Here is a 21104-nt window from a genome sequence, read left to right as displayed (position 1 = left end):
GAACGTATTTTCTCACTTGGAAATTTGGCTTTAATCTTATTAATAAGAGAGGTTTATTGCATGTTTTCTAGTAAATTATTAAGTTTTCTTGTCAGGGTCTTACCGATTTTTTTATTTAGTAAAAATGAATTTTTATAACCAGTTATCATATCATTCCATTTACATTATTTGTTATTGTTTTTTACTTTTTATTTACAACAGAGAATTCGTATAGAAGGAGAAAGACAGCCGTTCCGAGAACGACTGTTATCTGTTTAGTATAAAATCCGCCCTTGGCAGGAATCGAACCCGCGGCCTAGCGCTCTCGAGGTAGACGCGCTACCAACCAAGCTAATTAGGCTGACTACTAGTAGGTTTTATGTTCCTCAGAGGAATGACACGTCCTCTTAGGTTAGGTATCTAATAGCATCCGTACATCGGTATAAAGTGTAGATATACCTAATTCGGTAGGTATATTTATGTGGACCGAAGACCAATGCAGCTATGCAAGTATGCACTACCTTGTATCTCATATAGGTCGTAAGATAGTGCTGCTCTGTACGAGAAATCTTGGAACTAAAATTACACTCTACTATGTAGGTAATATCTGTGCTATATGGAAATCTCAGGTAAATTCACGAGCTGGTGGTGTAACTTCCCAAGTTACATTGTTTAGCCAGCCTAGTTAGCTTGGTTATTGGCTCGTCTGCCTTGTAAGCACTTGGCCGCGGGTTCAATTCCAGCGCGGGCGAACTTTTTGCTGAACAGATAAGGTTTGTTCTCGGAACGGCTGACTTTCGTAAGGTACCACCTTTTCGTGCACAAGTCCGAAAACTTGACCTGTTTTTTTTAACACCCATGTTTTTTGTGGAACACTTGCAAGAAGTCAAAGAATAGAGGAGCACAAATGGCCTTAGATCAGTGCCGACCACTGGAAAATTCAGAGGGCTTGTCCCCTTGAATGTAGGTACTTTGCAAAGTAGGTACATGGTATTTTTTGGACCAAGGTCTGGGACACTCTGGACTCATTGATGTCGTTTGCACTTCACAGTTAGCAATATTTCATGTCACAGCAAGGGGTAAAATCACTTTTTTCAAAGGTTTCTTTTTCTAAATAAATTAAATATTGCTTCTGCGAATTCTTTCATGGAACTCAGACCAGGCAGAATCTCTGATCCGCCACTGAAAGAAAATCGAATTCGCCACTGAAAAAAATATGCACCAATCAGAAATCATCCGCTAAAAATATGCACCAATCAGAAGGCTTGAAAAGGTAAACAATCCTCTACTCTTTGCGTGAGTCGATTTCATTTTTTGTCTGTCTTCTCCTTGTCCATTTTATATTTTTTATCAAATTTTAGATTTTAGTAATTTACTAATTTAGTAATTTAGTTTAGTTTCAAAGCTTCACTCGTTCTTTTCGTGTGTCGGTAGGTTTATTAATTTTTTATAATGTCAAATGACTTGTGCATTTAAAACATTGGGTCGAGCATTCTGGATTGCTCAAACGTAAATCAATAACTATCACCTCATGTTTCCTCTGACCTAGTGAATGCTAGAGAACATAGTAGGGATACCTACTAGGGATTTAGACTGTTTGAACAGGACATAAGAGTCCCTTTACTCCAGAACTAAGGTATGTACCACTATTATCGTGGTTCGTTGATAACGGGATGGCTAACCGTTACTGTGATTGGTAAGTGAACTCAGTGCAAATTGCTCACTGGAGAGGGTTCACATTTTGTTCACTAAGACAGATGCTTGGTAATAATGCAAACTTTTACCTTGGGGCAGGTGAAACTCTTGAAGGTAATGGCATAGAATTAAACCTGTTCACATTCCTGAGCACTCCTTGTTTGTTGTAATTAGTTGTAAAAATGTGCTCAGAAAAAGTGATTCATTGATAAATATTGTCTTTCCGTCAGCCAAGATGAACGTATATTTTCACAAATAGGTAGGTTAATGTGATTTGTTACAAAAATGTGCTTAGAATAAGAGGTTCATTGATAAATATTGTATTCAGACTCTTTACGTGAAATAAGATTAATGTTAACAACAATTTTTTGGTAGGTGGTAGGTTCTTTTTTTACCGAGGTAGGTAACTATCATGTGAGCCGGTTTTTTTATTTTTTTTTTTTTTTTTTTTTTTCCTATAATGTGCTTTAACTCTGGAACACCAGGTCGTTCGCGCCGCTTGAATGTGTTTTGGTAAAGGTAGGGCCATCGGCTTTAATAAACGCCCTTGGTCACTGCGACCTGGTTAGATCTTTTGTGACATTGAATGTGTTTTAAAGAGCAATATTTATAAAAAGTTCGATGTTCAATCGGCCTCTCTTAAGATCTTCACATAACTTTTGTACATAAACGTACCCTACGTGTGAAAATAAGGACTGCTTACTTGAGTAATAACGTAAAATTGGCCTTGAAAATTTGCGTGATTGCCTAATTAATTGATTGAAAAGTTCATAACGACTAAAAAGTTGATGCAGTTAAACGTCCATTTCATTGGCTTTTAAAGCCCATGGTTTTAGCCCATTAAGGACTTTCAGTCGATGTTGTACCGTGCTTTAAAATTTTCACAAATTCAGCTGCGAACTGCCAATTTAAGCAATCACGTTTTTATTTTGTGCTAAAAATCCGTTCTAACCTCGTTATGAACTCTTCGTGCTTCGAATTTTTCACAAATTAAGCTGCCAATTTAAGAAATCTTGTACTTAATGTGTGCTCTACAAATCCGTTCTAACGTCGTTATGAAGAATTGAAGATGTTAAGAAGTTTCCCGTAATATGTACGTTGAGAAGCTAGAAGCTACCGTTGAATCTAGCCAATTAAATGCTATAAGAAGCTAGAAGCTACCTTTGACTTTACTTACTTAAATGCTGCAAGGTCATTTTTCTCAAGATCTGAATGAAATATCACCTCTGCTTATGGAGTCCGAAACTCGTGTAAATCGATACAAAGTCAACAGTAGTGATGGTGACAGCGAGCATTGTCTGTGGTCCTATATTGGTTTTATCGAACACCGAGTTGATGTTTCACTTGTCACTGAGAGGATGTGTTGCACTGCTACATGGAGACTTGAAACAAAAGACAAGGCAAAATTATTAACAGAGGGAAATTACCTCTTCTTTTCCTATTCCCGTGTTCGGACCGGGTTGGCGTTTTTTCCTCAACCTCTCAATCGTTTTGGCAACAAGAATTTTACTAGTCCTTGGTTCTTATTTCTTTGGCAAGGGAAATTTCAGGCTAGTATGCTCCCTGTTTAAAGCCAGCCACTCTTGGGTAACCTAACCCTATAATAACACTGGTCACTGCTCGTTTGTGCCAGTTCCTTTGGTAGCAATATTCCACGGACGTGACTTCTGCACAAGAACCCAGATGCTTCTACAGTAACTCTTCGCTATGGGAGATGGACATCGCCTGAAACCATTTCTAAACTATTCCAAAATCCCTTTATCTTACCCACTTTGGTACTTGTTCAGAAGTCACGTCAATGGGAAATTGCTACAAAAGGGGCTGTAACAAATGTGCAGTGACCAGTGTTCTTATAGGGTTAGGTTGAACGCAAAAAGGAGCTTTCTTTTTCACTGTCGTGGCTTCAATTTATTTATTTATTTATTAAAAATCCCAGATGGGATAGTTTACAATACAATTCAGTAAAATACAATTAAGTGAATTTGGAGCTTATAATATAACTAAAATTACCTATGTAGTCAAGGTACTGACTACCTAGCTAGATATTACATTTTAATCTTTTTATGATTTCCCCTATATTCATGCTAATGTCCAAGTTGTTGTACATATTATTGAAGTTGGACATTGCGATTTCAAGTGGGGTTGTTAATCTATTTTTGGGGATACTTAAGATTTTTTTACAAGCTATCTGACGTAAAAGTACGTGCTTTTTGCATTTATAGAGGATGATGAGCAATCTAGGTAACTGTTGGGTATCAAAACATACTAGTCTTTTATTAGGTACTAGTATTCGTCATTAGGTAGCCGAGCTAAGAACCTAATTATAACTTGATAACTGTTATTAAAGCTATAAAATCGCTATTTATAAATTAATAACTTCGATCAGTGGCGGACTTTTCGTGAAATACCTAGGGCAGTATATTGCTTAACTAACATTTTATAGAATAGAATACTAACTGGAGGACGTTAAACAAGGAGTATACCAGCCTGACATTTCCTTGCTAAAGAAACAGCAAAGGTTGAGTTAGTTAGCTTAGTTGGTAGTGCGTCTGCCTTGTATGCGCGGGTTCGATTTCCGCCCGGGGCGGATTTTATCCTGATGGGATAATGTTCGTTCTCGGAACGGCTGGCTTTTTCCTATCCTGTCTTCCTTCTCTCTTCGATTTCGGGACGATAAGACCATAGCAGTTACAGTTCCCTCTGTCAAACCTCTTAAAAATCGATCGGAAAAAAGCAAACAAAATCTTCACGTAAAAACGTTCATTCCGTAACATTTGTAGATGCTTGCTTGTTTGTTTGTAGTTGGGAAAAAAAAAGTCGTGTCCCTTGCGTTCTTAATTCTTCTAAGAAGAAAGCAAACAAAATCTTCACGTAAAAACGTTCATTCCGTAACATTTGTAGATGCTTGCTTGTTTGTTTGTAGTTGGGAAAAAAAAGTCGTGTCCCTTGCATTCTTAATTCTTCTAAGTTTTTTACGTAAATTTCTGGATATCTTATTGACCTTGTGGGGAGGTTCCTTCTCTTCTCTGCGAAATTGGGGATGGATAATAGAGTCGAGGAAAAGCTCTTACCTTGTGAATTTGAGTCTCTCCGCTGGATCCCCGGGGATGATATACGTAAACTTCACCGATGTTACTGTAGGTAGTGTTAAATGGAGACTGCCGAGTCCGAGCTTAATATTTGGGAAAAGTGTAAGGGAGAGGAGAGAGGCAGAGAGAGAGATAGTAGCTACAAGTTATGTGCCATTTCTAACCAAAACTTATAGTGGCGACGCAACAGACCTTGAAGTTCAACTATTCTTTTTGTATCATTTATGACAACATAATCCATTCTCTTCTATTTTCTCTCCGGTAGATGATAAGTAGAAGTAGTGTTTTATTTAGACTGTCAGCTTAGAACAAGTTGTTCCATTATACATATTAACATTATACCGTTATACCAACAGATGATAATCACGGAGCTCCTACACTCCCACCTACCGACGTACAACAAGAAGTACTTCCGTCTGTTCGGATCGCGGGTTCCCTCCTGGGCGTGGATATGCTACTCCAACATCATCGTGTTCGGCTTTGGGGCCGCCTCCTCCCAGCTGCTGACCGATATAGGGCAATTTAAGCAATCATGTTTTTATTTTGTGCTAAAAATCCGTTCTAACCTCGTTATGAACTCTTCGTGCTTCGAAATTTTCACAAATTAAGCTGCCAATTTAAGAAATCTTAATTCGTCCTCTACAAATCCGTTCTAACCTCGTTATGAAGATGTTAAGAAGTTTCCCGGGTAATTATGCAGAAGTCACATCCGTGGAAAAGAAAAGCTCCTTTTTGCAATTAACCGTAGACCTGACAGCTGACAGGTACACCTGATCAAGTCTACCTGATAGTGAGTGGCTGGCCTAATAATATTGGCACTACCTACGTATGACATATTATAATGTACCTACACAGATATCTAGTAGGTACCAGCCACATGGAATTTTTCCTTATGTACCTACCTGTTGTACCTACCACCAGGGTCCACAGGTAGGTACTGTAGCCACATTAGATACCCATACCTATTTACCTACATAGGTACTTGAGTTTTCCCAGCCGTGACGGTTAAATATTATCTGGAAAAAAAAATAATAATAGGTAGTGCTTATTTATACTGCTCGCATTGGACTGAAAAGTCCCTTTACTCCAGCAGTAGGCTACTACTATTATTGTGGTGAAATTCTCAAATTATATGAGGATAAAATCCCATACCTCGGCTGGGGTTGAACCAACGCTCTCCTGTTTACCAGGCGAGCGTCTTGACCACTACACCACCGAGGCAGGTGCTCAAATTATTTTGGGGATAAAATCCCATACCTCGGCTGGGATTGAACCAACGCTCTCCTGTTTACCAGGCGAGCGTCTTGACCACTACACCACCGAGGCAGGTGCTTCCCCCGTTTCCATTTAGGATACGCCACTCCTATGACAGAATGACACTAGAATAGTTCTAATGAAAACTGATAGGAACCTACGCCATGTACCTTAGGTGTATGTCACGGGTACTTGGATTTATGGGTTGGAGTACTTTATGTGTATGTCAGCGGTACCTGTTACCTATTTATATCGTCTGGCTTGTTCCTGTTACCTATTTCTTGTTTGTTGTAATTAGTTGTAAAAATGTGCTCAGAAAAAGTGATTCATTGATAAATATTGTCTTTCCGTCAGCCAAGATGAACGTAAATTTTCACAAATAGGTAGGTTAATGTGATTTGTTACAAAAATGTGCTTAGAATAAGAGGCTCATTGATAAATATTGTATTCAGACTCTTTATGTGAAATAAGATTAATGTTAACAACAATTTTTTGGTAGGTGGTGTATAGCAGATACAAAAAGACATCTTTTCTTTATTCTGCTATTGCCATTCGGCGAAAGCTAAAGCCGCTACAACAACAACAACCTATTTATATGGGTTGGAAGCGTGACTAACCGACATACGTCACACGTCAGGCTATCTTGTCATGTCACTAGGTGAGAACATTTTTAAGCGTAAATAAGGGAGAATGACTTGTTAGCACACTATATGTAGCTATGTAGGGAATAATGAAAAGATAAAATACGTAATAATAGGTATCTACCTAATACTCCTAATAGAGTCTTGAGTGGAAGGCAACCACTAGGCGAGGTTAACGCCAGAGGCGTTCTTTTCCTTCTAACTTCTAACCCATTTAGAGCTTCATTTAATTATGTGGTCAAATTTTCTGTAACATTGTTGAGGATATGTTTTCCTCTCGGCTGGGCTCGAACTTGCGTCTTCCTGTTAACCAGGCGAGCGTCTTGACCACTATCTGAACCATGGTAGGTACATTTAAGTCACAGGCAAGGATGTATGGTTGATAAAAAGTAGATATGTAGGTACTTATACTGAGAAAAAGAAAAAAAAAAAAGTGATAGGGTGCCACAGTTCAATATTAGAGTTCCGGAACCCAGTCACTCGATTAGGCTTCCGGCACCCTGTTTTTTTTTTTTTTTTTTTTTTTTTGGTTAGTGTAGGTAGGTATCTATATCTGCTATTTCATCTCTCTGTTTATCTTACCTTTCTGTATACAAGTACTTTTTTTTCCCAATTATGATAACATGTAACCGTCTAGAACTTGAGACGTACCACGCTAGAGACTCCATTTTTGAACTGATAAACAACATTGTACTCTCCTCAGTGATCTGTAAACATCTTCACCAGTAAGTAAATCAAACGGAGTGAATTTGTGCCTCAGTCCTTGAAACTGTAGCATAAAAACGGAGTTGAATTTGTCCTCATTCTGTGAAAACTGTAGCATAAAAAGTAGTTTGTGGAGCCGGGTTTATTTTATGTTATGTTTTGTTTTTTTGTTTTTTTTCAACAGTGAATTGATGTGATATATGCATGATGCGCTTTACATCTGAGATATACTGTGGTGTTAATGACCAGGAGGATATAGAGATGCGCGCGCTTGATGTGTTTTAAGAGAGCAATGGATTATAAAAAGTTCGATGTCAATGAGAGATCTCGTTAAGAATCTATGTCACATGACTTATTGGAACATAACATGTCGCCATACGAGTGAAAAATCAAAGATAACTGCGTACTCTAAGTGATAGTAAGATAAAGATTGTGAATAGTGCGTGATTGGTCATGATGATGTTTTGGTGATTGGAAAGTTCATAACGATCTTGAAAAGTTGAATTGAAGTTTAACGTCCATTTCATTAGTTTTTAAAATTCAAGAGTCTCATGTTGTTTGCCTGCATTAAGGACTGTTAAATCGTTGTTGTATCCAGTGTAATCTTTAAATATTTTTACAAATTCAGGCTGCGATACTGTCCATTATTTATAGTTCCAATCATGTTAATATTTTTGTGCTAATAATACGTGCTTCTTGACCTCGTTATTAGATCTTCGTGGCGTGCCTTCGATGATTTAATCGCAACAAATGTTGCTGAAGCGACTGTATTGATAAGAAATCTCCTTAATTCTATATGTCCTCTCGAATTCTTCTCCAAACTTTTTTATGGACCGAAAATTCTTCTTTTTTTAGGCTTTGAAAAATTCCCTGACTTTTTTGGATTTTTGTCAATTTTTTGAGAAATTCCCTGAGAATTCCCTGACTTTTCCAGTCTCCGTGAAATTCCCTGACAATTCCCGGTTTTCCAGTCTGGTAGAATAATAACACTAATCACTGCTCTAATTGTGAAAACTCCTTCTTGCGTTTAACCTAACCCTATAATAACACTGGTCACTGCTCGTTTGTGCCAGTTCCTTTGGTAGCAATATTCCACGGACGTGACTTCTGCACAAGTACCGTTTCCGGACTTTCCCGTAATATGTACGTTGAGAAGCAAGAAGCTACCGTTGAATCTACCTAATTCAATGCTATAAGAAGCTACGTTTGACTTTACTTAAATGCTGCAAGGTCACTTTTCTCAAGATCTGAATGAAGTATCACCTCTGCTTATGGAGTCCGAAACTCGTGTAACTCGATACAAAGTCAACAGTAGTGATGGTGACAGCGAGGATTGCCTGTGGTCCTATATTAGGATTGTGATAGGGGTGTTGATAACGGGATGGCTAACCGTTACTGTGATTGGTAAGTGAACTCAGTGCAAATTGCTCACTGGAGAGGGTTCACATGCTTGGTAATAATGCAAAAGTCACGTCCGTGGAAAAGAAAAGCTCCTTTTTGTATTTAACCTAACACTATAATAACACTAATCACTGCTCTAATTGTGAAAACTCCTTCTTGCGTTTAACCTAACCCTATCATAACACTGGTCACTGCTCGTTTGTGCCAGTTCCTTTGATAGCAATATTCCACGGACGTGACTTCTGCACAAGAACCCAGATGCTTCTACAATAACTCTTCGCCAAGGGAGATGGACATCGCCTGAAACCATTTCTATACTATTCCAAAATCCTTTTATCTTACCCACTTTGGTACTTGTTCAGAAGTCACGTCAATGGGAAATTGCTACAAAAGGGGCTGTCACAAAAGGGCAGTGACCAGTGTTATTATAGGGTTAGGTTGAACGCAAAAAGGAGCTTTCTTTTTCACTGTCGTGGCTTCTGAATAATTACTACCAGTGTTATTATAGGTTTAGGTTAAAAGCAAAAAGGAGCTTTCACAATTTGAGCAGAGACCAGTGTTATTATAAGGTTAGGTTGAACGCAAAAAGGAGCTTTCTTTTTCATTGTCATGGCTTCTGAATAATTTTTAATTAATTATCTAGAATAGAATTTTAGTAACTGATGCCACCCCGGTTGTATGTTTTGTGTTGCAGTGGGGTTCCCGGTTCTCGGCTACTATCTGCTAGGAGATCCATACAAGAGAGGTTTCTTCTGTGACGATGAATCTATTCGACATCCATACAAGGAATCCACGGTCACGTCTAGGGTGCTGTATTTTGTGGGCCTTGGGGTTCCTATCATTACGGTAAGTGGACTGGAGAACTCAGAAAGAGGGTGCCTATTTGGCTCTCGGTGTTCAATAGAGAGGAACAACCCATAAAATTTATTGACGGACTGCCCAAACCCAAAGTTAGAGTTGCCAAAGAGACATAGCATACTTCTTGGTGAAAATGGTTATATTTAAAATGAGATTTTGAAATGATTTTCAACATTGAAATTATTTTCAAGATTGAAAAGGTTGTGGTTGGGTGGAAGAGCTCCTCTAGGAGAACCCTGCCACTTAAAAGAAAGCCGTTTAAAAAATAAAATTAAAAAAAAAAGGTTCTGACGGAGCCCCCCAAAAGGTTGATTGGGTCCAAATTCTCATGAGAAAATTAACTTTATATCTATATTGAACAGTAATGCCGGATTTCATCGAAATCGAACAAACACCAGTTGAATTGGAAGCTCGCATTGGACTGAAAAGTCCCTTTACTCCAGCAGTAGGCTACTACTATTATTGTGGTGAAATTCTCAAATTATATGAGGATAAAATCCCATACCTCGGCTGGGGTTGAACCAACGCTCTCCTGTTTACCAGGCGAGCGTCTTGACCACTACACCACCGAGGCAGGTGCTCAAATTATTTTGGGGATAAAATCCCATCGATATAGGGAAATATCTGGTGGGCCGCCTGAGGCCGCACTTTATCGACATTTGTCGGCCGAACGTCGACTGCAACCTGGCCGAGAACCGGTGGCGGTATATCGAGGACTATCAGTGTACCGGGACTTCGGCCAAGAAGGTGCACGACTCTAGGTGAGTGACAGAAAAAATAGCTATGTATTCCAAAAGCCCTTAGAAAAAAGGAAAAAAAAAACACGCTTTTCTTGCAGAAGAGTTTTTATAAAAAAAAAAATCTTGTGTGGACGTCATACGACTTTCCTTATCCTATTAAATTATTCTTAGCTGGATTTCTTAAGTAGGTATGTTATCCTATTAAATTATGCTTAGCTGGATTTCTTAGATAATATTTTGGGGGTCTCCTCTCATAACTTTCTCAATATCTGTAACTGGTTAGTCAGCAGAGATGAAAATCGCCAAAAAGTGCCAAAAGTCAGTCAAGCAACCTGGCCGAGAACCGGTGGCGGTATATCGAGGACTATCAGTGTACCGGGACTTCGGCCAAGAAGGTGCACGACTCTAGGTGAGTTGAGGGAAAAATAGTTCTGTATTTAAAAGAAAATAATAGAAAGTAAAAAACCCCTTTGACACTTTTTTGCTGAAAAGTTAAAAGAAGGTCTGAAAGATCGTTTTTATTTCGTAGCAATGGAACAATGGGCAAGAAGAGACACAATACTTCCCATTTAGGTGCTGGGAAACCCCCTTCCAAAAAACCCCACTTTTTGCAGAAGAGTTTTTAAAAAATATCTGATGTGAATATTACACAACTTTCCTTATCCTATTGAATTATGCTTCGCTGGATTTTTTAGGTATGATTTTGGGGGTCTCCTCTCATAAATTTTTTGATATCTGTAACCATTTAGCTGAAAACTGCCAAAAAGAGGCTACATTCGGTCAGAATACAGCTAACCGTTACTCCAATGTTAATGAATTGCAGCAAAAAAAAAAAAAAATCTGTATAGGTAGTGTCGTGAGATGTTCATGAAGTATTTTTGTTTCATTTTTGAATGTATAACCTCGCTGCAGGGGGAACTATGTAGTCTCATAAGGTTGAGGTCACTGATACTCTGATACGATGACTCATTCAATGATATCACATCATGTTAAGGTATCTTCTAATATTATTAATATTACAACGTTACATTAGATACGTAATATAATTATTATTATTATTACCATACGTAATATTAATACATTCTCTTGATTAAGTCACTTTCAATTTCAATTCGTCTGCTTGTTTTCCGTGTCCGTGAGACAGAATTCATGTGATAATGTTGACTTAAATGTGATACCTGAGTAACAGATACAGGTGTGTTTATGAGTTCATCATTCCATTCTTTGTATGACAGTATGACTTCTAAAGAATCTTGCATTGGTGCGTACACATATGGGCTCTGCGGTAACACATGCGTATTTTTTTCCGAACGACACAAAATGAACTTATAGATTTTTTTCCGAACAAGTGAGAACTGCTACGTAATAATAGGTATCTACCTAATACTCCTAATAGAGTCTTGAGTGGAAGGCAACCACTAGGCGAGGTTAACGCCAGAGGCGTTCTCTGCCTTAATTTTGTGGTCAAATTTTCTGTAACAATGTTGAGGATATGTTTTCCTCTCGGCTGGGATCGAACCCGCGTCTTCCTGTTAACCAGGCGAGCGTCTTGACCACTATCTGAACCATGGTAGGTACATTTAAGTCACAGGCAAGGCTGTATGGTTGATAAAAAGTAGATATGTACTTATACTGAGAAAAAAAATAGTGATAGGGTGCCACAGTTCACTCGATTAGGCTTCCCGCACCCTATTTTTTTTTTTTATTTTTTATAGGTATCTATACCTATTCATCTCTCTGTTTATCTTACCTTCTATATACAAGTACTTTTTTCCAATTATGATAACAGTAACCCGTCTAGAACTCTAGAGAGTAACCCTGCTAGAGACTCCATTTTGAACTGATAACAACAATGTACTCCCAGTGATCTGGAAACACTCACCAAGTAAAAACGGAGTGAATACTGCCCTTAAATATTTGCTTTGAAAAGCACAAACCTTTAACTTGTCTCTTGTTTTGATTTCAGACTATCATTTCCATCGGGACATTCATCATTCGCTGTCTACACGATGGTATACACTGTGGTAAGATATTTTTCTTTTTTGTTTAAAATAAGGATGGTCACGGGTTCGATCCCCGCCCGAGGCGGATTTTATCCTGATCGGATGTTTGTTCTCGGAACGGCTGGCTTTATCCTTTCCTGTCGTCCTTCTGTCTTCGATTTCGGGGCGATAAAATCTTGGCGATTACAGCTCCCTCTATCAAAATTCTTTAAAAAAAAAACTTAAAGGCCGCTACCCTTCAAAACTAACTTAATAAAGATGTAGAAGAAGAAGAAGAAGAAAAAGGCTTTATTAAAATAATTGAATTATCCTCCTCTATAACAGATGTACCTGCAAGCACGTATGACATGGCGAGGGTCCTACTTGCTTCGTCACACCATACAATTCCTGTGCCTGGCCATGGCTTGGTTTACTGCCCTATCTCGAATTTCCGACTACAAACATCATTGGAGTGATGTGCTGGCCGGAAGTATACTGGGAGCTGTCATTGCTTTCCTTGTGGTGAGTGAGCACCTTCCATTTTTTTACTTTCCTCATCCTATATGAAAGAAGTAATATAATGAGATAGGTGCTGCTGCGGTTGGCGGTATTTTTACCGCTTTTTGAAGTTTTCGACCACTTTTTGGCGGTTTCCAGCTATACTGACTAAACGGTCAGAAATATTGTGAAAGTTACAATAGAAGAACACCAAATAAGCATCAATCAATAGGATAAGGAAAGTCGTGTGATGTTCACACCAGATTTCCCCCCCCTTTTTTTCCTTCTTAATCTTCTTGGTTGAATAAAAAAAAGTCACATAATAAAATACGGCCTATGCCTGACCTAAACCATTACTAAATTACTTATATCCTTCTGTGTTTCAGGCACGTTACGTGTCGGAGTTATTTCGTGAGCCGGTTTACATGCCTAGGGAGGCCGTTGCTACAGAAGTGGAAGTCGAGGACAAGACGTCGCCTTAAGATCGTGTGAACGGTGCCTGCTAGCTTCCGATATCGTGTGAACCGTACCTACTAACCTCCAAGATCGTGTGACCCGTGCCTAATCTAATCCTCGAGATAAAGGCTGATTTAGACTAGCCCGACACGGCACACAGTATTATTCAAAGTATTTCGCTCAGACTATTAAGGGTGCCCCACAGAACAAGGCATTCAAGATGAAGCACAAAGATGAAAAAAACAAACGTACACATTCTTATGAGACTGCGCAGAAACAAGCATTCCGAAGTTTCGAGATAAATTTCAGAAACAATGTTTTAGGAAAAAATTTCAAGAACAAAATATTTTGTTTTTGAGGCAGTTCATCGAGAAGACTTGATGCTCATTGGTTGACTCAAAGTCACCTAAACTGAAGGTGCAGGGTCAATGATCAGCTTGGAAATCTTTCTGGAATATCCAACCTCGTTCTGCGTGTGCTTCTTTCTTGATTTTCACCTGAATTGTTTCCGGATGTTCCGCCTGAATATGCTTCATCTTAAAATCCTCGTTCTGTAGGCACCCTAAGTCATTCTTCCCCGAGCATCTCAGTATTTTTCTACAATATATGAAAATACAAGACAGTTATTGCCTAGGATCCAATCTTTGCCCTGGAGTATCTACCTGGTATATTAAATACCCTAATAGGGTTAGTCAGAAGACTTCCTCAACGCTCCAATCCATCTGACCAGGATAATCTTAATCTTCTGGGGTCAGGATGATCTCTGACCCTAGAAGACTACCATATATCTGGGTAGAGGTGAATTTTCCTTTCGGGAAACTGACCAAATTGACCACTGTTCCTATCAGTTTCTATAGGAGCTGTGGTCAATTTTCCAAAATGAAAATATACCCCAGTTTGCCATAGCGTGTGGCTATACACCTTTTTTGAAGGGTAAAGACGCTTCATTATTGACAAGTATTTTACAACTTCAAAAACACTGTCAAAAATATCAACATCTTCCTGAATCCTTCCACGGCAAATATTGTTATAATCGACATTTCATATCGATTTTGAAATTTAATAATCCATACCTAGCTCATAATATTAAGTCTAATATCGAAATTTTGAAAATGGATTAAGCCAGAACAAATCCAGCCAAATGTAGACGTCAAAAAAAAAACTTATGATTTCATTTCACTGTAAAAATCAAAAAATCGCTCAGGAAGTATCATACCCTTTTTAGAATTGACCTTTTTATTATTGATATTTATTAGAGAGAATTGATCTTTTATACGTAAGTAGCTACATTGATTTTTTTTTTTCTTTTTTACTAGTGGGGGAAACTTCTTCTGCGCAAGCGTCAGAGCTTTGACTAAGAAAATCGGTATAGGGGAAATGTTTCCCCCATTATTCTGACTTTACTACTACTCCCACTTCGAAGCTTTTTCAGTATGCTGACAAAGTGAAGTACTTTGGGTGGGCATTCGGGTGGGGACCTTGCTGCTCGATGGTCTGGGAAGCATGAAAAAAAATTCATGCATTTTTTTTTTTTTAAATTTCTCAATTATTTTCAGATTTTATTATTTCCCCTATTCAAAGTATTTTCCCCACATTACTTTTTTTTTTATTTATTATTAAAAATCAATAAATTAATGAAATACACCATACTTTAATCAAGTGTTCAGTTATTTTCTGCTACATGTGTAGAAAAATATTACAGATTTAACCAGTAACCAGCCTGTTTTATCGAACACCGACTTTTTTTTTCTTTTTTACCGATAAATTTATACGTGTGTTGTATACTCTTGATTCTTCTTTGCTAGGATAGGATATGATATATTAAATTAATCCGTAGCTTGTGTCGTTTCGTGTTAATGTAGACTAGGCTTCGGCATAGCTTTGAATGCTCTTGCCATGATCACCTGTCATCTCTCAACGTCGCTTAACATTAGTGTTCTATTGGGACCTTTGGTTTTCTATCTTCCTTATTTCGTATTGTTACACAGTATATTATTTTGACGAGGTGTATTTTTTTATGTACCTATATAATTTATTTAAGTAATTTTATTTTTACTTTTTTTTTTACTTACCTATTTTATTTTTTTCATTTTTATTCATTTTATGATGAATATGTTCTATTGGGACCTTTGGTTTTCTATCTTCCTTATTTCGTATTGTTACACAGTATATTATTTTGACGAGGTGTATTTTTTTATGTATATACTTTATTTAAGTAATTTTATTTTTACTTTTTTTTACTTACCTATTTTATTTTTTTTTCATTTTTATTCATTTTATGATGAATATATTTTACTCACCCTACATGGCATGGCATGATATGTGTATTGGAGTTGCGATCTTCACAATTCACTGCTTTACCTATCGAATAGCTTTAATTATCTAGCTTTAGCCTATGCAATTTCTAGTACCTTACTAATGTTAAATTAAATTAGGCTACTACACTTTTTTATTTACTACCTATCTCTAACGTTAGAATATGTGTCTAAAAAGGTGCAATATTTCTTTGTTGATGGAATGTATTATTTTTACCTGTTTGACTCTTGGATCTGTCAGTCAGTTATTTTACCAGGTGATTGTAAACCTTGAGTTAATTAAGCACTCGATTGTGTTCATTTCAAATTAGATATTTGTAAAGATTGAATGAGTTGTAAAAAAGAATTACTCTTTCCAGTAATCTAATCAATGATTCAGATCCTAGATTCATATAACCTTAACCCTTTCACCCCTAAGGGGACAACACGTCCCTCAGAATCATTATTTTTAAAAGTGGGATATATGTATCATCCCAGACCTATAGACTTGAAAGCCGAAGAGGTTAGGTATAGTAGAACAGCCGCGGTAGACAGTAATAGTACACAGAAAAAAGACGGAAGAACACGCGAAGACTGAAGGATACGAAAACGAAACGTTACACAGATCTTACAATAAAATAAAAAATATATACCGAATTTGTCACAAAAACGTTAAAACATTAAAAATCCCTAATTTTCGAACACTTTGTTCATAGTTCATGGGTGTCGTTTTCAGCTCGTTGTTGTGCGGGAGATGATGTTGGTGTTGTTGTTATTGTTGTGTTTCTCTCAGCTGTTTTCCTCTTGTAAATGCCCGCCAGTAGGGGGTCCCATATAGTAGGGGGTCCCGCCAGTAGGGGGTCAAGATAGCAACGAGTGTCCATGATAAAGTAAGTCTAATTAATGTATTGACCGTTGCAATGAACTCTCAAGAATACGTAATATTTATGATGAATATATTTTACTCACTTTACATGGCATGAAAAAATACACCCCTAATATGATTTTGGAGTTGCGATCTTCACAATTCACTGCTTTACCTATCAAATAGTTTTAATTATTTAGCTTTAGCCTATGCAATTTCTAGTACCTTACTAATGTTAAATTAAATTAGGCTACTACACTTTTTTATTTACTACCTATCTCTAACGTTAGAATATGTGTCTAAAAAGGTGCAATATTTGTTTGTTGATGGAATGTATTATTATTACCTGTTTGACTCTTGGATCTGTCAGTCAGTTATTTTACCAGGTGATTGTAAACCTTGAGTTAATTAAGCACTCGATTGTGTTCATTTCAAGTTAGATATTTGTAAAGATTGAATGAGTTGTAAAAAAGAATTACTCTTTCCAGTAATCTAATCAATGATTCAGATCCTAGATTCATATAACCTTAACCCTTTCACCCCTAAGGGGACAACACGTCCCTCAGAATCATTATTTTTAAAAGTGGGATATATGTATCATCCCAGACCTATAGAAAAATTGCGTTCTCAGTGTTTTTCAAACGTTTCTTTTGTGATCTAAGGCGTCAGTAAAATTCACTTGGCTAACTTGTCTGGTTTTGTCTCCAGATCGATTTTTGTTCAGTAGTCCAAGGAGACCTAGGAGGACATGGAACTTTGTAGAGGCCTTATTTATAGCCCAAATAATAATACCTGATCAGAAGAAATGAAATATTCTGGTCCTAAAATAAGTCGGGGTGAAAGGGTTAACTCAACTTTTAGGGCTGTTTACCCCTACACCTCAGCCTCAGAGCGGGGTTTTTGTGTGTGATACCTACAGGGATTTGAAGGCCTGAAGAGAGTTACATTTAGGATCTGACTCATTGACTGAGTAGTCCAAAAGAGTAGTTCCTTTTAATAACTTACTCTTTACACACCTCGATTTCAAATTGAATGGCGAAAGGCCTCAGAACCAGTACTTAAGTTAACCTCGTAAACAAGTATTTTTACATTCTATTACTAATGTATGTATAGCGGTAGTAATTTTCTATGTTATTTTTACGTTAAATCCCTTGAAATATTCGTCTTTTATGTGCTCATTGCAGCTATATTATTACCAGTCCCAATCAAATTCTAAACATAAGAACAATGGGGTCTTCAAAACAGGTCCATTATTATACGTGTACAGCTAGTACGTTAAATCCCTTGAAATATTCGTCTTTTATGTGCTCATTGCAGCTATATTATTACCAGTCCCAATCAAATTCTAAACATAAGAACATTGGGGTCTTCAAAACAGGTCCATTATTATACGTGTACAGCTACTAGGTATTATTTTATTATTTCATTTGATATACGAAAATATTTGTTTAATCTTTAAATTAATAATATTTATTTATTTTGGGCGGAAGAGTTCCTCCAGGAGAACCCTGCCTGCCACTTAGAAGAAAGCCACAAAAAAAGTAGAAAAGAAAAGAAAAAAAAAAAACACAGGGTGTGTCACTAAGTAGAACATCCGCCGAAAAATGGGGATAATTTCCATGTGTTTTATCTGCTGCACTTTTTCCTTTGGAATCTCTTTTTATCTTTTTCAAGAGGTCCCAAAATCGGACTTTTATATTTTCCATCAGATTGTCGATCACAATAGGGATCCCTGTAGATTTTTTGTCCAAATACCATTTGTATGCGCGTCTGGTAATTAATTGAATATGCAATGTGCGACAAAATATGTGGTATAATTTACTGTAGCTATGTACCGCTGCACTTTTTCCTTTGGAATCTCTTTTTATCTTTTTCAAGAGGTCCCAAAATCGGACTTTTATATTTTCCATCAGATTGTCGATCATAATTGGGATCCATGTAGATTTTTTGTCCAAATACCATTTGTATGAGCGCCTGGTAATTAATTGAATATGCAATGTGCAACAAAATGTGTTGATTTACTGTAGCTATGTACCTAAAGTTTGTAAAAATTTCGTGAGCCGGTCTACATGCCAAGGGAGGCCGTTGCTACAGAAGTGGAAGTCGAGGACAAGACGTCGCCTTAAGATCGTGTGAACGGCGCCTGCTAGCTTCCGAGATCGTGTGAACCGTGCCTACTAACTTTCAAGATCGTGTGACCCGTGCCTACTAACTTCCAAGATCGTGTGACCCGTGCCTAATCTAATCCTTGAGATAAAGGCTGATTTAGACTAGCCCGACACGGCACACAGTATTAGTCAAAGTATTTCGCTCAGACTATTAAGGGTACCCGCAGAACGAGGCTTTCGAGATGAAAAAAAACAAACGTACACATTCTTATGAGAACGCGCAGCTGCAACCAAGCATTCCGAAGTTTCGAGATAAATTTCAGAAAGAATGTTTCAGGAAAAATTTTCAAGAACAATTTTTTTTTGTTTGTTTTTGAGCCAGTTCATCGAGATGACTTGATGCTCATTGGTTGACTCAAGGTCACCTAAACTGAAGGTGCAGGGTCAATGGTCAGCTTGGAAATCTTTCTGGAATATTCAACCTCGTTCTGCGTGTGCTTCTTTCTGGATTTTCACCTGAATTGTTTCCGGATGTTCCGCCTGAATATGCTTCATCTTGAAATCCTGTTCTGCAGGCACCCTAAGTCATTCTTCCCCGAGCATCTCAGTATTTTTCTACAATATATGAAAATTCAAGACAGTTATTGCCTAGGATCCAATCTTTGCCCTGGAGTATCTACCTGGTATATTAAATACCCTAATAGTGTTAGTCAGAAGACTTCCTCAACGCTCCAATCCATCTGACCAGGATAATCTTAATCTTCTAGGGTCAGGATGATCTCTGACCCTAGAAGACTAACCATATATCTGGGTAGAGGTGAATTTTTCTTTCGGGAAACTGACCACTTGAAATTTGACCACTGTTCCTATCAGTTTCTATAGGAGCAGTGGTCAATTTTCCAAAATGAAAACATACCCCAGTTTGCCATAGCGTGTGGCTATACACCTTTTTTGAAGGGTAAAGACGCTTCATTATTGACAAGTATTTTATAACTTCAAAAACATTGTCAAAAATATCAACATCTTCCTGAATCCTTCCACGACAAATATTGTTATAATCGACATTTCATATCGATTTTGAAATTTAATAATCGATACCTAGCTCATAATTTTAAATCTAATATCGAAATTTTAAAAATGGATTTTAAGCCAGAACAAATCCAGCCAAATGTAGACGTCAAAAAAAAAAACCTTATGATTTCATTACAGTAAAAATCAAAAAATCGCTCAGGAAGTATCATACCCTTTTTAGAATTGACCTTTTTATTATTTATTGATATTTATTAGAGAGAATTGACCTTTTATACGTAGGTAGCTACATTGATTTTTTTTTTCTTCTCTCCTAAACTGTCTTCCTTCTCTCTTCACTTTCTGGACAATAGGACTTAAGCAGTTACAGTTCTGACTATCAAACCTTCTATCTGTTCATAAAAGAAAGCTATACATGTAAATAATAAAATCTACTCACATGTAACATGAAATCATCCTGGACAGTCTGTTCTCTAACATCCTCTACTGGATGGTCATTCTTTATCTTCCGAGTCCATGAGGTACCTAATATACCAGATCTGCAGGGAGTCAAACCAAGGAGCTTCCCACTCTGAAGACCTAGGGTGGTATCTGAAAACACATGTAACATGAAATCATCCTGGACAGTCTGTTCTCTAACATCCTCTACTGGATGGTCATTCTTTATCTTCCGAGTCCATGAGGTAATGTACCATATCTGCAGGGAGTCAAACCAAGAAGCTTCGCACTCTGAAGACCTAGGGTGGTATCTGAAACAATACAAGCATCAAATTTAACAACATGAAACATTGTGGTGTAAGCAATTCAGAATGTCTAATACTAAGCTTTCAGGGTAGGTATAATGAAGAAGAAAAAAAATCCTACTTAATCTTAACCCCAAATTACACGGTTAGGTACTATTAGTTCTCAAATAATATTGAGGCAAAATTCCATACTTTGGCTGGGATTGTTATAGTTTACTCTTATGAACAAGGTACTTACTTTGTTGTCCTTGATGACATGGAACAGACTTCACAAATCTAACTTGGAACACACTCCTTATTCCAACTGAATCTTTACTAATACAGTTCACCATGCAACTGGTACAATATTCACTTTGAATGCTTGTCAAGTTCCAGTTGGTTCTTCTTGTCTCGGACTTTGCTGACCAAGGTTGTGAAATACTTCATTCTGATCAGTAGGTCCTTGGCTTGATTGAAGTCCTTCTGCTCAAAACTGGCATTGACGTTTCTGTGGGGGAAAAGGAACAAAGGTGTTACTTTTGATGGTGGAAAGCTTTTTTTTATGATAATACTGCAAGATAACTTCTTTTTTTTTCAGTCCTTCTGCTCAAAACTGGCATTGACGTTTCTGTGGGGGAAAAGGAACAAAGGTGTTACTTTTGATGGTGGAAAGCTTTTTTTTATAATAATACTGCAAGATAACTTCTTTTTTTTTTAATTTACTGTGGTTCAAAAAATCAATTTGTTGCTAGCAAATCTAACAGCTCCCCATGATTCAGCAAAATTAA

General features: G+C 37.4%; 2 protein-coding genes and 1 long non-coding RNA gene across 8 annotated transcripts in view; 2 read left to right on the top strand and 1 right to left on the bottom strand.

The window, feature by feature from the left end:
• Nucleotides 1–3019: 3019 nt before the first annotated feature.
• Nucleotides 3020–21104, bottom strand: part of LOC103508249 (iron-sulfur cluster co-chaperone protein HscB, mitochondrial-like) — a 49783-nt gene continuing 31698 nt past the window's right edge. For 5 of the 6 annotated variants that reach the window (XM_017443676.2, XM_017443675.2, XM_008472782.3 and 2 more), the window contains 3 exons: nt 20576–20824; nt 20034–20185; nt 3020–3056 (listed from right to left, as the gene is read on the bottom strand). In XM_017443676.2, coding sequence (XP_017299165.1) covers nt 20686–20824 — 139 coding nt within the window. In that variant the 3' untranslated portion in view covers nt 3020–3056; nt 20034–20185; nt 20576–20685. Of the gene's footprint in view, nt 3057–20033; nt 20186–20247; nt 20344–20575; nt 20825–21104 lie in introns of those variants that run through there. The other variant, XM_026822887.1, reaches the window with a different exon arrangement.
• Nucleotides 8374–14427, top strand: LOC103508256 (putative phosphatidate phosphatase). The gene is made up of 6 exons (XM_026822895.1): nt 8374–8767; nt 9459–9639; nt 10228–10383; nt 12329–12386; nt 12690–12866; nt 13229–14427. Exons 1-6 carry the CDS (start codon nt 8584–8586, stop codon nt 13322–13324), a joined length of 852 nt encoding a protein of 283 aa, XP_026678696.1. The 5' UTR covers nt 8374–8583; the 3' UTR covers nt 13325–14427.
• On the top strand, nt 16182–18285 carry LOC113467012. Its single transcript, XR_003391240.1, has 2 exons — nt 16182–17731; nt 17858–18285. It is a non-coding gene; the product is annotated as an uncharacterized LOC113467012 (long non-coding RNA).

This window comes from Diaphorina citri, unplaced genomic scaffold, assembly GCF_000475195.1.
Source record: "Diaphorina citri unplaced genomic scaffold, Diaci psyllid genome assembly version 1.1 scaffold380, whole genome shotgun sequence".
Lineage (NCBI taxonomy): Eukaryota > Metazoa > Arthropoda > Insecta > Hemiptera > Psyllidae > Diaphorina > Diaphorina citri.
This window is presented reverse-complemented; position numbering and strand designations above follow the sequence as displayed.

Bases quoted from the DNA above. Each gene is read 5' to 3' on its own strand.
- LOC103508256 (XM_026822895.1), top strand. From the start codon at position 8,584: ATGCTGCAAGGTCACTTTTCTCAAGATCTGAATGAAGTATCACCTCTG. The intron at 9,640-10,227 runs GTGCCTATTTGG...GGGATAAAATCC, and splicing joins CTGGAGAACTCAGAAAGAGG to CATCGATATAGGGAAATATC. The intron at 10,384-12,328 runs GTGAGTGACAGA...TTTTGATTTCAG, and splicing joins AAGAAGGTGCACGACTCTAG to ACTATCATTTCCATCGGGAC.